This window comes from Diceros bicornis, chromosome 5 (assembly GCF_020826845.1).
Source record: "Diceros bicornis minor isolate mBicDic1 chromosome 5, mDicBic1.mat.cur, whole genome shotgun sequence".
NCBI classification, from domain to species: Eukaryota; Metazoa; Chordata; class Mammalia; order Perissodactyla; family Rhinocerotidae; genus Diceros; species Diceros bicornis.
The window spans coordinates 65,341,440-65,356,308 of NC_080744.1; the positions used below are offsets into that span (position 1 = coordinate 65,341,440).

General features: G+C 34.0%; 1 protein-coding gene across 17 annotated transcripts in view; it reads right to left on the reverse strand.

The window, feature by feature from the left end:
• MYO9A (myosin IXA) overlaps window positions 1–14,869 on the reverse strand; it is a 278,567-nt gene that overhangs the window by 60,065 nt on the left and 203,633 nt on the right. For 15 of the 17 annotated variants that reach the window (XM_058541992.1, XM_058541989.1, XM_058541982.1 and 12 more), the window contains 3 exons: window positions 14,364–14,579; window positions 5,388–5,500; window positions 1,622–1,764 (listed from right to left, as the gene is read on the reverse strand). In XM_058541992.1, the coding sequence (XP_058397975.1) occupies window positions 1,622–1,764; window positions 5,388–5,500; window positions 14,364–14,579 (472 nt within the window). The remainder of the gene's footprint in view (window positions 1–1,621; window positions 1,765–5,387; window positions 5,501–14,363; window positions 14,580–14,869) is intronic. The other 2 variants (XM_058541994.1, XM_058541998.1) reach the window with 2 other exon arrangements.

Sequence of the window (14,869 nt, forward strand, 5' to 3'; positions counted from 1 at the left end):
AAAGTATACAGACAATGAAGTCTGTAATAATATATGCTTCAACTAAAGAACTTTATGCTTCCTTCTTGGGAATTAGCAGTGGAAAATGCAAATTTTAGAATGATTACTGTAAACCAGATAAGATATATGAAATTGATCCTCTTAGTAATGTAATGGTAAGAAATTCCAAATTTTCCAAACTAAACTTATAGTATTCACTTAATTCATTATTGGTTTTATCCATATCAGTTTGCCAACTGATAGGAGCAAAGCTACAAGACACAAAAACAGGGCTCTAACTACATCTCCACCATTTTTTCCTCTGATCCACAGGTGCCTCTGTTCTGAGTCATCAATTCCTATGTAAAGTTTGATGATCTTTCCTCCTTGTCCCTTTATCTTATCCTAGATATGAGAAGTTTTGTTTACTTATTTTAATTGAGTCTGTTCTATCTTTTGATAAGAGATAATAACTTTCTTCCTAGGACATCTTTCTATTTTATTCAATACTAGTATTTCACCCACTCATTACTACATTCTCCCTTCTGAGGTACATCCCTGTTGAAGATGACTGGCATCTTTATAGAGTAATTAAAAACTCTCACAGATACTTGAGCAAAGGGCTTAGGAAGTAATCTTCTAATACTGTGATATTGGAATCCTTAGAGAGTTAGTAATTCTAGCATTTAGAAACTCCAATTTTCTCAATTGTTGGGTACTTTCAAATGTTATGATTGATGGCCCAAAAGTTAAAATAACAGTTACCATTATAAAGTTCCAGACATTGACATATGGCAGGTACCTAATATACAGCACAGTGGTAAAGAATGTGGACTCTGGAGTTGGACTGCCGGCTTCAAATCTCAGCTCTGCCAATTACTATACATGTATAAAAAGCAAATAACTTCTCTGTGCCTCAGTTTTCTCATCTACCAACTGGGAATAATAATCATACCAACCTCAAAAAACTGCTGAGGATCGAGTTAATACATACAACATGCTTAGTACAGTACCTTGTATGTAGTAAGCACTCAAATATTAGCTGCTGTTATCTTATTATTATTATTTTTTTGGGGGTGTAAGGAAGATTGGCCCTGAGCTAACATCTGTTGCCAATCTTCCTCTTTTTGCTTGAGGAAGATTTTTCAGAGCTAACACTAGTGCCAATCTTCCTCTATTTTGTATGTGGGGCGCCACTACAGCATGGCTTGATGAGCAGTATGTAGGTCCGTGCCTGGGATCTGAACTCATGAACCCTGGGACACCAAAGTGGAGTGCATGAACTTAACCACTGGGCCAGCCTCTATATTATTAATTTTTACTGATAATAAATATTTGTAAAGTGAATGAATGACGGCTAACCTTTTACACTTTAGAAAACTGAGGCTAACCGAAGATTCACAATGATTCTTGAAGTTGTTGTTTCACCATTTTGTGCCACATTTCCTTAGAACTTCTATTATAGGTACAATGTAATTTTACAATTATCTTTTAGTTAAGAAAAGATTTAACAATCCTGGTCTTATCTCATTAGAACATCTAGCCAATAGGACTGCCATTATGAATACTAGAGAAATAGTAAACCTTCAGAAAGAGTAAACAGAAATTACGAAGACAATCTCCACCCTTTGTCCGTTTTTACCCTCTGGAAACTGATGAGCTGGAATCATATCTGAGCCAGGAAAGAACGCCAAAACCTCTGACTGGGTGGCAGGTTTCACTCTGGTAGTCTTCTTCTCCCCTTGTTTCCCTTTGGCCCAGAATCTCATCTTAGCTCTCTGAGGTCTATTTTTAAAAAATAAAGGTAAAAATGGAAATCAGCATGTCCCAGTAACAATATTTGTACATCACTTTAAGCTATATAAAGACCTTTCATGTGTATTAGTTCATTTAAACCTCACACTTAAGTTTAATTATATTTAATCTTCAATTTATCATCCAGACATCTGGAAGGCAGATAGTTTCCTCATCTTGAACTTAGAAATAAGACCCAGAGATGTTAAATAATTCCCTAAAATAAAACAGCTACAAAGCAATGGAAATGGAGTCCAACTCAGGTTTTCTGATTTCTGAACTGATATCTTTTCATTCTTGTCCTCCTTTCAGCTTGGATTTAGTATATGACAACTTAAGCACAAAGAAAATACTTATAAAGAAATCACTGATATCCCATCACTCTAAAACACATTCGTTTACATTTTTTTTGTCAATTTCCTTCCAGTCTTTATCCATAAGCATGCCCATTTTTACATCACTGCCATCATGATGCAGATACAATTTTAACCCTTTCCACTCACCATTATATAACAAAGGTTTTAATGTCACTATTTTATTTTCATGAGTTATCAATAATATTAATTAACAAAGCCACCACTTATTTGTGTTATCTTGCTCCAGTTGCAAGTGCTTATATAGGATTACCTTATTTAATTATAACAAGTTTACTTTCAAACTACTATAACCATTTTACAGGTGAGAAACTGGAGGCTTAAACATTAGGTAACTTTCCCAAGGTTACACAGCCGGTGAGTGACAAAGTTGAGAATCACACCTACTATGCATATTATCTCATTCTTAGTGCTTATATACTTTCTCATCACATAAATCAAGGAAATACCTTGAGATATTAACAACAGCTCACATTTACTGACCATGTATCATGTATCCTAACTCCATACTAGGAGGCTTATTTCTACATTAATTTGTTTGTTCCTTTGCGTGTTCATTTAGTCAATCAAAAAAAATTTGAGCATCTACTAGGAGCCAGGCACTATGCCTCACTTGATATGCCTAATTTTCACAACTATCATGATAAATAGGTATTATTATCCTTACTCTACACATGAGCAAACTGAGGCTCAGATGGCTGATAGAGCTGGCATTTAAAATCAGGTCTATCTGGTTTTGAAGCCCGTGTTCTTTTTTCCTTCGTTCTTTTTTTTTTAAACTTATACATCCATAGAGTATAAAGAGAATTGTCTTACAAGGCTTATTAAAATGACAGCATGCTTCTGCCATTCTCATTCCTTTTCTGCTCCCTGGAGGCAACTCTTTTGAATTGATTTAATTGATTCTTTTAATATTTACAATACTTACATTGCTACATACTTGTGACCACAGTTAATGAATAAGCATATTCTACCACTCTTGTTCTACACCCTCCACAAACACTGATGTGCCCCCAGTAGAATCATATAGTAGTTTTAGTTAGATCAATATATAGTATTTTCTTTTAGTAATATTCACTATTTATTTTTATTTGTAAATAATATTCACAACTGAGGCATGTGCATAACCTATCTGTTTTCTAGAGTTAACAAATGTTTTGTTTTACATTTGCTCACTTTTCTACATACAATTCACCTCCAAGTGTTTCCCCATTTGTATATATTTCCTTTCAACGTGTTCAATTATAGGTACTCCATCAGTTTCATGTTCTTGAAGAAATCTCTCCCCACATGAAATCTCTCCCCAAACCTTATAACTTGCTCCAATCTGGCGTAGTTTCCCTCAGTGATTGCTGTACAATCATTTGAAAAGCTACTTTCACCATCATAATGGAGATTCCTTTTGTCTTCACTGTTTTATAATGACATGTCTTTTGGTATGGGTCTATTTTCACCCATGTTTGGCACTCAATCTAGAAATTCATGTCCTTCAGTTCTGTGAAATTTACTTGAATTACTTTATTAATGATTTGCTCTTCTCCATTTTTTTTGTTCTGTCTTCCAGAGATCCTATTAGTGGGTCACTGGATTTCCTGAACCACTCCTTTAATTTTCTTATCTTTTCTCGTCTTTTCCATCTCTTTATCTTTTTGCTCAACTTTCTGAGATGTCTTCAACTTTCTTTATAACTCTTCTGAATTGTTTCTTTATGCTATCATATTTTTAATTTTCAAAAGCTCTTTATGAATGTTTCTTTCTTATGCATTCTGTTTGGTTTCATGGATGCAGTTATATTTACCTACGAAGAAGGTCTGTTGATAGTTGTATTTGACTGTCTTGAAATTTCCTTTCCTCTGCATAGTTTATTTCTTCCAAGTTGTATTTTATCCATTAGTCTTAGTTTCTTTCATATGAAATGATTCCTCAAATGTGTTATCAAAAGCCGGGTAAAAAAAAAAGCTGTTTGGAAGCTCTAATGTGCATTGATGGGACTTCCAAACCATGGTCTTCCTTGTACAGTTATCTGGCTGCTCCATTTTGTATGGAGAGCCTTTGATGCCAATATCTCTAGCTCTTTCCTAGAGGGTTGGACAAGAGCCCCAAAGACTCTTCAAACCATCTGCTTAGAGGGCATGTGAAATGTGGAAGCTGAGTAAAGGAAAAAAGCTGGGGGATCTTAATATTCAGTACATAAACATTCATTAAATGCTCCTGTTCCAAATATGTACCCCAGTCCTCAACTGTCTCTGGTATCCTCCAAGTGCAGAGATGTTCTGTTTTATCCTTTCCAGAGAATGAATCTCCTATTTTCTGCTAGGATTGGGGAAGGTCAGTCAGCTGGATGTTCTTTCTTAGCTTTACCCAGTTGATTTAGAATTCAGCTTTCTCCTGTCTATTAAGACATTTAAAATTTGTCTATTTACTTTTTGGGTTCCACAATTTTATTATTGTTGTCTCCTGTTGTTTTGTTGCTGTTGTTTTGTCCTGTATAGGTTTTGTCATTTTGGCAATTTTGGTGGAAGGAGTGGAAATTATATTGATATATTCAATCTGCTATCTCTAGCTGCATGTTCTTCCAACTATGTTGTATCTTGTTTCCCAAAATTTGATCTCCCAGCATAATCTGCTCTGGATTTGGGTTACTTTGGATTATGCCTCTACAGTCATTGAGAAAGTGGTCTTTAATACGGTTATGAACCATGCAGATTTCAATGTGATCTTCAAGTGTTCAGTGAGGGCCCAACTGCCTTGTATAACACAAAAAGGCACAAAGATATTTACTTGACAAATAAAAATTCCCATATACTCTTCTAAAGAGAACAGAATTATTTCCTGAAAGTCTTTTCCAGTCCCTTTTGTAAAACACTTAACTTAGAACAGAATCCAAGTCCAAAGCTGGAAAATATTTTCAATCTCATCTGGTCTAATCTCTTTTCTTTTACAACAAAAAAATCACAAGTCACAGAATGATTTTAAAGACTTTGCCCAAATCACACTGCTAAACATATAGAAAGATAAAGCTCATTACATATATATATATATATATATATATATATATATCTCTGAACTATATTATGTGCCTGTCACACAGTAGGTACTTAATATTTGTTGAAAAATAGATAAATTTCAAAACTAGCTATTCTATCAATTATGCTTTTAAAAAGAGGTTCTGTATTTAACTATAGTCAATTAGTAATAAAATTATATTACCCCTACTAACTCTAAGTGTATACTTTATACCTTATATCCAAATCTGAAGCCTTCTGTCTCACTGCCAACTTTGTAATCTCTCCTTGAGACATAGTCTTATGAAGTTTTGTTTCTTCCTCAATTGAAGAAAATCGCTGTGATGTCTGTAATAATCACATATGTGAAAAACTTTAAAACCAAGTAACTATATCATAGCACTGTAATTAAAACTCAGGTTACAGAATTATTTGAGAATTACACCTATTAAAAATATAAAAAAATACATATTATTCAGAGACTCATTGAAATAAAAGAACCTACTAAAAACTCTATTTAAATTTCCTAGAGTAATCTGAAGTAAAGAGAATTGGGTCAATGAAAATGCTGAATAGGACCTACCAGCTCATGTTTTCAGCCAATTTAACAAAGAGTATCATGTAGAAAGGTAAGAAAAAAGTCAAAACCACCTAAAGATACAGACAAAAGATCCAGGATCCGATAAATCTAGGAAGCTAAGTATAGTCTTTCATACCTCCTTTTATTTGTCCCTAAAAGGTGATGATTACTTTTATGGCTTAACTTGCAATTATAGATTCTTAGTACATCCAGCCAAGGATTTAAAAGAGCTAGAACACAGGAAGATAAGAAAAACCAAGGGACCAAAGAAGAAAAGATCATTATCACCACTAATTGTCTAAATTATAAACAACTTATATGGCTATCAAACTGGGACCTGAATTTGAATTGTCAATTCTTGTTCCATTTGTTTATAATGTGCCCCTTTACAGACAATCCAAATTAGAGGAGAGAATTTCTTGTTACCTATTCAAGTCATTTCCTAATATTTTGTTTTTCTATAGTTATAATATCTTTTCCTTAACCTTTTCATCTGCTTGACTATGGCCTTATCAACAGAAATAGAAAATATCTTGAGTTGTTAAAATTTAAAGAACAGACTTCTCCTAGCGAAGATGGAGTAACAGGGACATTTTTAATCCTTTTACCCAAAACAACCAAAAACAAAAACCCAGACAACATAATATGAAACAGCAGTTATCAGGATGATGGACAGTTATCCCTGAGAGATGGGAAACAAAGGAAGTGAGTCCTATATCTGCCCCAGCTTAGTGCCTTGAAATAGTTTCCAGGCTGTGACACAGAGAAGAGGAATCCAGGTGAATCTCGGCAGACTCGCTGACTTGTACACATGAAGCTGAAAGCACAGAGAGACCAAAGTGACTAGAGACCAAAAGACAGAGTACTGGAGAGGAGAGAGACACACAAAGAAAGAACTTTGGAGATCTTCAGAGGGTCCCCATTGAGTATTTAGCTGTGTACTAATCAATACTTCTGTGTCAGACAACTACCCAAGATTAAGGAAAGGACCACTGGAAAGGATTAAAGGTAGTGCCCACACTCACAAAAGGTCGGTGGTAGTGCCTATGCCCAAGAGTCAGGTATGTCACTTTATGATTCCCAGGGCACTGGGAAAGTACCCAGAGGATTTTGCCTCAACAGACAAGAATAATGAGCCCTAGACTAAGTACTGCTCGGTTTGAACTTAACAAATCTTTATTTTATTTAATAAAAATGTATATATTTAAGGTGTACAACATGACGATTTGACTTACTTATAAATAGTAAAATGATTACAGCAGTCAAGCTAATTAACATATCATCTCCTCACATAGCTACTTCTTTTGTTTTTTGGTGGTGAGAGCACCTGAAATCTATTCTTTTAGCAAATTTCCAGTATTGAATACAGTGAGCCTAACAAATCATAAAAGGAAGACCTAAAAGGACCCAATTTCTTCCAGAAGAAACCTCTGGAATATTACTGGAATATAAAAGTCTCAAGAATATTAATCAAATATAAAAGTATCCAGCACCCAACAAGGCAAAATTTACAATGTCAGGTATCCAATACGAAATAATTAGGCGTGCAAAGAAATAAGAATATATGACCAATGATGAGGAAAAGAAATCGATCCATCTATAACGACTCAAAACTGACACAAATGTTATCAAGTACTGGTAGATTAGAGAACTGACTAAAGGGAAAGGATTTAATATTGCGTGTGATTCAAGGTCACATTTTTAAAGGCTTTGCTTCTGAGAAAAAAGAAGGTAAAAAGGAAGGAAAGTGTGCCCTTTAGAGACTGGGTAATAAAGAGAAAAAAAGCAGAAGGGGAAAATTTAGAATCCAGCAAGGCAAAAGAGAAATAAAACATGGAGGACACAATATTGCCTCCACCACCACAAAACAAACAAACAAACCCAAAACAGGCTTTCTGTAAAAGAATCTGTACTTGGCTACACTGACAGAAGAGGAAGCTCTTGAACTTATTATCTTGTACACTACACCAAATGCACAAAATGAATAAATTAAAACATACAAAACCTACACAAGCTACAATAATAAACAAAGAAAATGAGAACCAAAATGAGAACCAAAACAACTCTGTTGATTAACCCTACCTCCCACCAGAAAAAACCAAGCATGAAGCAAAAAACTGTAACTCAAAATGAATTAATGGAAAACAGTATGGGGATTTCTCAAAAAATTACAAATAGAAATACCATATGACCCAGCTACCCCACTACTGGGCATTTATTCAAAGAAGTTGAAATCAACAATTCAAAGAGACTTATGCACCCTTATGTTCATTGCAACATTATTCACTATTGCCAAGAAGCAGAAGGAATCCAAGTGCCCATCGACTGATGACTGGATAAAAAAGATGTGGTATATATATATAATGGAATACTACTCAGCCGTAAAAAAAAGACAAAATCCTCCCATTCGCAATAACATAGATGGACCTTGAGGGTATTATATTGAGTGAAATAAGTCAGACAGAGAAAGACAAACACCATATGATGTCACTCATATGTGGAAGATAAACTAACATATGGACATAGGGAACAGTTTAGTGGTTACGGGGGGGCTTGGGAGCTGATGAGTGGGCACATTTTTGAAGGGGCACATCTATATGCCCCTGACAAATAATAATGTACAACTGAAATTTCACTATGTTATAAACTATTATGACCTCAATAAAAAAATAAATTAAAAAAATGAATTAAATATCCTCATACATATGAAACGTCATCTTGAATCAGAAATTCAAAAATTAAAACTAGAAATGAACCAAAAAAAAAAACCCAGGAAGAAATGACAAGAGATTTTGAATGAACTCAGGACAGATGGTGAAATGAAGACTAACTTACAAGATGCCTAAGGGAGAAAAAGTACAAACAGAAATTTAGAGGGGACTGAACAAAGGCAGGAAGATAATAAAGAATATAAAATGATATAAAGAAATAACTAAAAAGGGTCAGAAAGGAGGTGGTTGAAATGGAAGACAGGAAAAGAAGAAAAAACTTACTTATAACTGGAGTTCCTAAACAAGAAAAACAAAATGATAGAACATAATCAATATTTAAAACTATAATCCATGAAAACTTTCCAAAATAAGGCAAGACCAGAATTTACACATTGACACAGTCCTGCAGGTATATGGGATAATTAGTCTGTAATTATCAACTTAAAGACATATCCTAAATTTTAAATATAAAGAAAAAAATTCTGAAGGCCTCCAACTAAAAAGATCAAATAACTTACAAAGGCAAGAGAATTAGACTGGCAATAGACTTACCAAAAATAACAAATAAAGTAAGACAACAATAAAATAGCATTTTCAAAAAATTCAGGGAAAGAAAGTATGAATTAAGGATTTTATATGTAGCCAAGATGTCCCTTCAAATATCAAGGATATAGAAAGAACTCAGGGAATTCCATATTTATGAGCCCTTCGTGAATAATCTACAAGAGGAAGAGATTCATCTAACCAAGAGATAAATGGAGAAATGTCAGTAAAATATTTGATCATTTAATCATTTAATATATTTAATAGCAGATCTAAGACAAAAACAAAGGTGGGGACTAGGGTAAAGAATAATATGTAAAATTATATGTTCTGACAAAGTAGAAATGAAAGCCTAAAAAAGAGGAGTAGAAGGGAGAAGAAAATAGAGATTAGAATTAATTCATCAATAGTTGTGTCACAGTAGGTGAGAATTAAAGAATATTATTCATTAAAAAATGATTAGAGAATAATTGGTTAAATAAAAAGATAGTAAACTAAAGGCATTTAAAAAATTATATACAAAGGTAAATAACCAATAGAACAAGAACACAACCCTTCCTAAATATCAAAAGAAATTTAAAAAAATGAAAGAGCAAAAAAAAAGGTAACAGCAAATTTAACATAACACATAACAAAAAATTATAAGAAAGAGTTGAGACTGAATCTATCAGTTATATCAATAAATATGAATAGATTTAACTCATCTATTAAGGAAAAAAATTTTTATTTGGCTCACAAAGCAAGACCCAATTACACTGCATTGAAAACACAAATCTAAAACAAACGGATCCAGAAAGGCTAAAAATAAAGGGATGAGCAAAAGTATTCCAGGCAAATGGAAATAATAAGAAAACAGAGGCTGTGACATTTTTATTTAAGTAGAATCCATGCAGAAAGCACTGAATGTGATGCAGGGCACTTTAATACTAAAAGCTACAATTCACCATGAATAATAGGAGAGTTGAACACAGCATTCTCCATATAAGATAGATCAACCTTCCAAAAAAATAAGGCTATGGAAGACAAACAACATAATCAGTAAGGTAGAGATTATGGATACATATTGAAATTACATTCTGAATAGAGAATACAGCTTATCAAATGCACATGGTATGTTCATAAAAACTGATTACATATTAAGTAATAAAGAAAATACCAGTAAATTTGATCGAATAGAAACATTATAAATACTCTGATCATGATACAATAAAACTAGAAACTAATAAAAATTAAAAAACAAAAAGGCTCTTTCTCTGAAAACTAAAAATTTTTCACTAAAGTTTTAAGTAAAAAAAGAAATATAAACTGAAATTACAGATTTTCTAAAAAATAAAAACTTTACACATTATAATAAATGAGATATACATCTGAAGTAGTGATCAGAGAAAAACCTATTGCCTTAAAAAATTGTATCAATAAAAATAAATAAAATAAATGAATTAAATTCGCCACTCAAAAGCTAGAAAAATAAGAAAGTAAACCAAAAGAAAGCACAAGGAAATAAATAATAAAAGTAAAAGCAGAAATCAGTGGAGAATAGAGAAAAAAAGGTGTAATAAATCAAAATCTTGTTATTTTTAAAAAAGTAACAAAACAGACAAATGATTAGCTAACTTGAAAAAAGGAAAAAACACAAATCTACAAAATAAGTGACAAAAGGGAAAAACCACTGAAACAAAGAACTTTTAAAAATCATAAGAGACTGCTTTCCAGACCTCTATGCAAAGAAGTCTGAAAAGTTAGATGAAATGGATAGTTTCATAAGAAAAACTATTTACCAAAACTGAACCTATTAGATAGAAACCTTAAAAGATTAATTTCTCTAGAAGGAAAAAAGAGGAATTTATCAAGGAATTATGCCACAAAAAAGTACCAATCCCAGATGGTTTCATAGGGAAATTCTATCAAATCTTCAAAGAGCAGAGAATCACAATGCTATAAATTGTTCCTGACTTTTCTGGAGAAATAAAATACACATATAAATACTAAGTGTATTCAACAGTATGGCTGCTGTCCTGGGGCCAACAATCCAAACCTCTTACATCATAAACTTTGTTCAATATCAACCAGTTTCCCAACTTGCAAGACCCACCTCAAAATCACCAGCCTAGGCCTTAAAATCCTATAAATTTCCTCTCCTGATGCCCCCTTTCTGAGAAATTACTAAGATCTAGTCAAGGCAGAAAGTCTTCCCTTACTGTAAAATAAGTTAATAAACTTAGCCTTGCTTGATCAACAGGTTTTTCCAGCAGTTTTTTGTGGAGCAGACAGTGGAGAGAAGGAAAATTCAACACAGATAAAGATTGGAGGGTATCTAAGAGAATAACAAACAGGAATATGAGAAGTGACAGCAGTTTTTGGGGGAAATGAGAAACTTAGTTTTATCATACTGGAGATAAAGAAGACAAATTCTGGAGAACTATTTGGGAATCATGCCCACAGAGAAGAGTGCTTTGAGTCTGGGGGATGGTAGAAGAAACTATACAGAAAAAAAACTTATAATGCTACCTATATCAATCCTACAAATAAGGGACAGAAATGATTTTACTAACCCACTTACCACCCAGAAGATGGAGAGACTAAAAAACTATATGAAAGCTACCTTAAAAGTATTGCTTAGCAGAACATATTCTTCTGGGGTAAAAGCCAACATAGTGGATATAAGAACTTAGTGAGAGCAGCATAGAGAGACTAAACAGTTATTCAAACAGCAGAGTTAAAAACAGGAACTTAAAAAAACACCAAAGTCATAAACAAGGAAACTACTACTATGGCTTCCACTCCTCAATTCACCAACTCAGGAGGTAATGCTTATCAAACCCCCCTCAGGTACTTCATTTATAACTGTCTTTATCTGATTAGATCAGTTATTTCACAACTGGAAAAGTCAGATGGCTTCTTCCAGACTGAATGACACACTTCTCAGTAAATGTCAGAGTGATGGGATCACTTTGTCCAGAAAAAAACCACGATTGTCCAGTTTTTAAAAATCCATGTGCCCAGAAAATCCAACCCATTTAAAATTCTGAAGATATCTGGATTTTGAGAATGCAGTAGATTCCATTTAGAAACAATTAGTCTTCATCTTCATAGTATCAGATAACTTTAGAACATGGCATATTTTCAAGATAAACAAACAGAAACATTTTAAAATTGTTCCTACCTTTCCCACCCCAACCCCAATAAGTATATATCAGCATATTCTAGAAAGCAAAGCTTCTTCATGCAAGTGTCCACCAGAAACAACCACCACCACCTGTTCCTAAAATAGCTAGTGATGGAACAGAAGGACAGTAAGAAAGCTGGAGAGATGACTAACACATTGTGCAGGGGGTGCTCTACAACTACCGGCATGCAGTGACCGTCAAGCAGGTGAACAGAATCATAGGCAGAGGCTACCAGCTAGAACCCCTTAAAGGGGCTGAATGCTCCAAGCAGAAAGCCCAACTTCCTGGTTCATCTCAGTAAGAGTTCTCAGTGAGAAAGAATTCTATCACCAAAAGGATTAAGGTTTGTAACAAAGGAAACTCTCAGGAACAAAACCGCCATTACAAATACTAAGTTCTTCCACAAACGAAAAATCTATGTACACTTTAGAGAATTTAACTATGCTCCTATGCTCTCCAGTTACACTAAAAAAATATAACCAGTACTTTTCATTAAAATTAATTTGTTCCTAGGGCCAGCCTGGTGGCATAGTGGTTAAGTTCAGCATGCTCCACTTGGGTGGCCTGGGTTCGTTCGTGGGTTTGGATCCTGGGTGCAGACCTATACCACTTATCAAGCCATGCTGTGGTGGCTACCCACATACAAAATAGAGGAAGACTGGCACAGATGTTAGTTCAGGGCAAATCTTCCTCAAGCAAAAAGAGGAAGACTGGCAACAGATGTTAGCTCAGGGCTGATCTTCCTCAAAAAAAAATTTTAGTTTGTTCCCTTACAAAATTTTATCTTTACTAATCATATGATAGAGTATGTTTTACTATTTATAACTCAAAAATAGGGCACCTCTAAAACAGAGTTATTTAATCCTACACTGAAGAGAGGGCTTTGGCTCTAATTATAAATATTAATGGATATAGATTATTTCCAACTTTTACAATCCTACAGTTTGGCTCAGGGTAACAACTCATTTGTATAATTAGAGAACTGGTCATGTACATTTTTCTCTTTTTGTTGTTTCTTTCTTAGAATATCACTATTATCATTTAAAAACTGGGTCTATCGCCAATAAAAAATAAAGATAATAAGGGTATTCTGGATTAGTAGAAATTTTAATTAACTAGGTCTTTGGCACAAACAGTTTAAAACAATTCAAAGAGAAAATATTTAATGAGTCAAAAGAAGTCCATCCTAAAATTTTCCTTCCATAAGGAACAGATATTAAAGAACATTAAGAGATTCAACTTAATTAAGGACATGCAAGGAAATAAAATGCATATCACTCCACTTCATCAGTGATAATGTTTTAGACATATTGGACATACAGGGTCCTTATATTGGTTATTTCCCAGGACAATTCCAAAATCAAATACTTTATATCCATAAATGCATTCATACTTTCCAAACTATATACACCTAATTTTGGTTGAGATATGATGATAAAATTATATTCTTAGCCAAAATAGTGCAGCTTTATTCATATATGACTCCAATGTTATAATTTGTGATTAATACAAATTCACATTACATACAGCCTTCCACTTGGCTGGGTACAGAGAGATATTTTTGGCATTGGTCATTAAATGTTTAAAAACTCATGTTTATTTTCTATTACTAAAAAATGGGGGAGTTGAAGGAAGTTTAAAGGCAAAAAAAAAAAAAAGAAAGAAGGAAAGAAAACAGAATACCATTTCAGTTAAAAGCTATGGGATTATTTAACATATACCCTATTCTCTAGATCAGGGAGGGATCAGCAAACTATGACCAGCAGATCAAAAAATAGCCCATTGTCTATTTTTGGAAATAGTTTTATTGGAACACAGCCATGCCCATTGGTTTACATACTGTCCATGGCTGTTTTCACTCTACAGTGGCAGAGTTAAGGAGTTGCAACAGAGATCATATGACCCACAAAAAAATAATTGAGTGTCCCTGCTTGAGACCTTTTAAGATATAACACAGAAAATTTCTACATTAGTGCTAAGTTAAATAACCTGAATTTTGCCTAATTTATGATTTGACATATACTGTTTTAGGGCTCTTTATCTGAGTCCTATTAAATTAAAGTTTAGCTTTAGTTGCTGTGTTCACTGAGGTTTCCCATGTACAAACCATTATATGGGGAAGAAGCTGTGAAGGTTAGCTTTAGATTAGCAAAGACTATTCCCATCAGATTTGCTTGTTGCCTATTTTTCTTATATTGCTGTAAAATTACCATTTCGGAGTCACTGTGAGAGGCCTGACCCAGGCTGGGTATAGGCCCTAGCTCAGAGTGAGAAGCTTGGTCAAGGGAGAGAAGGGGCTCAATAATGTCATCGTAATCATCTTCCTCTGTATCCCCCTCCCCATCGGCAAAAGTACCTCTAGTCAAGAAATCGGAGCGCGTCCGCGCCATTCGAGCTTTCTTTTTATGGGCCGGTCTGGCAACCTGCTTGACCAAATGATAAAACAAATAACACAACAAGGTTTTGTTTTGTTTTTTTTGGAGATGATTCCAATGAAAGACATAAGAGAGCTCAAGAATTTCTTGAAACATCCCTCCGCCCCACAGTGCCCTTTCTACTAGAAGTGACAAGGATAACCAAAAGCAATCCATACACATTACTCTGGACAAAGGATAAGAATGGAAACTAAATCTACACTGTTCTTCTCCATAGCCAAGAAAGTCATCTTTCACTGCCATAATAAGTCACCGAAGTCACTTGCATAAATTGCCTTCTT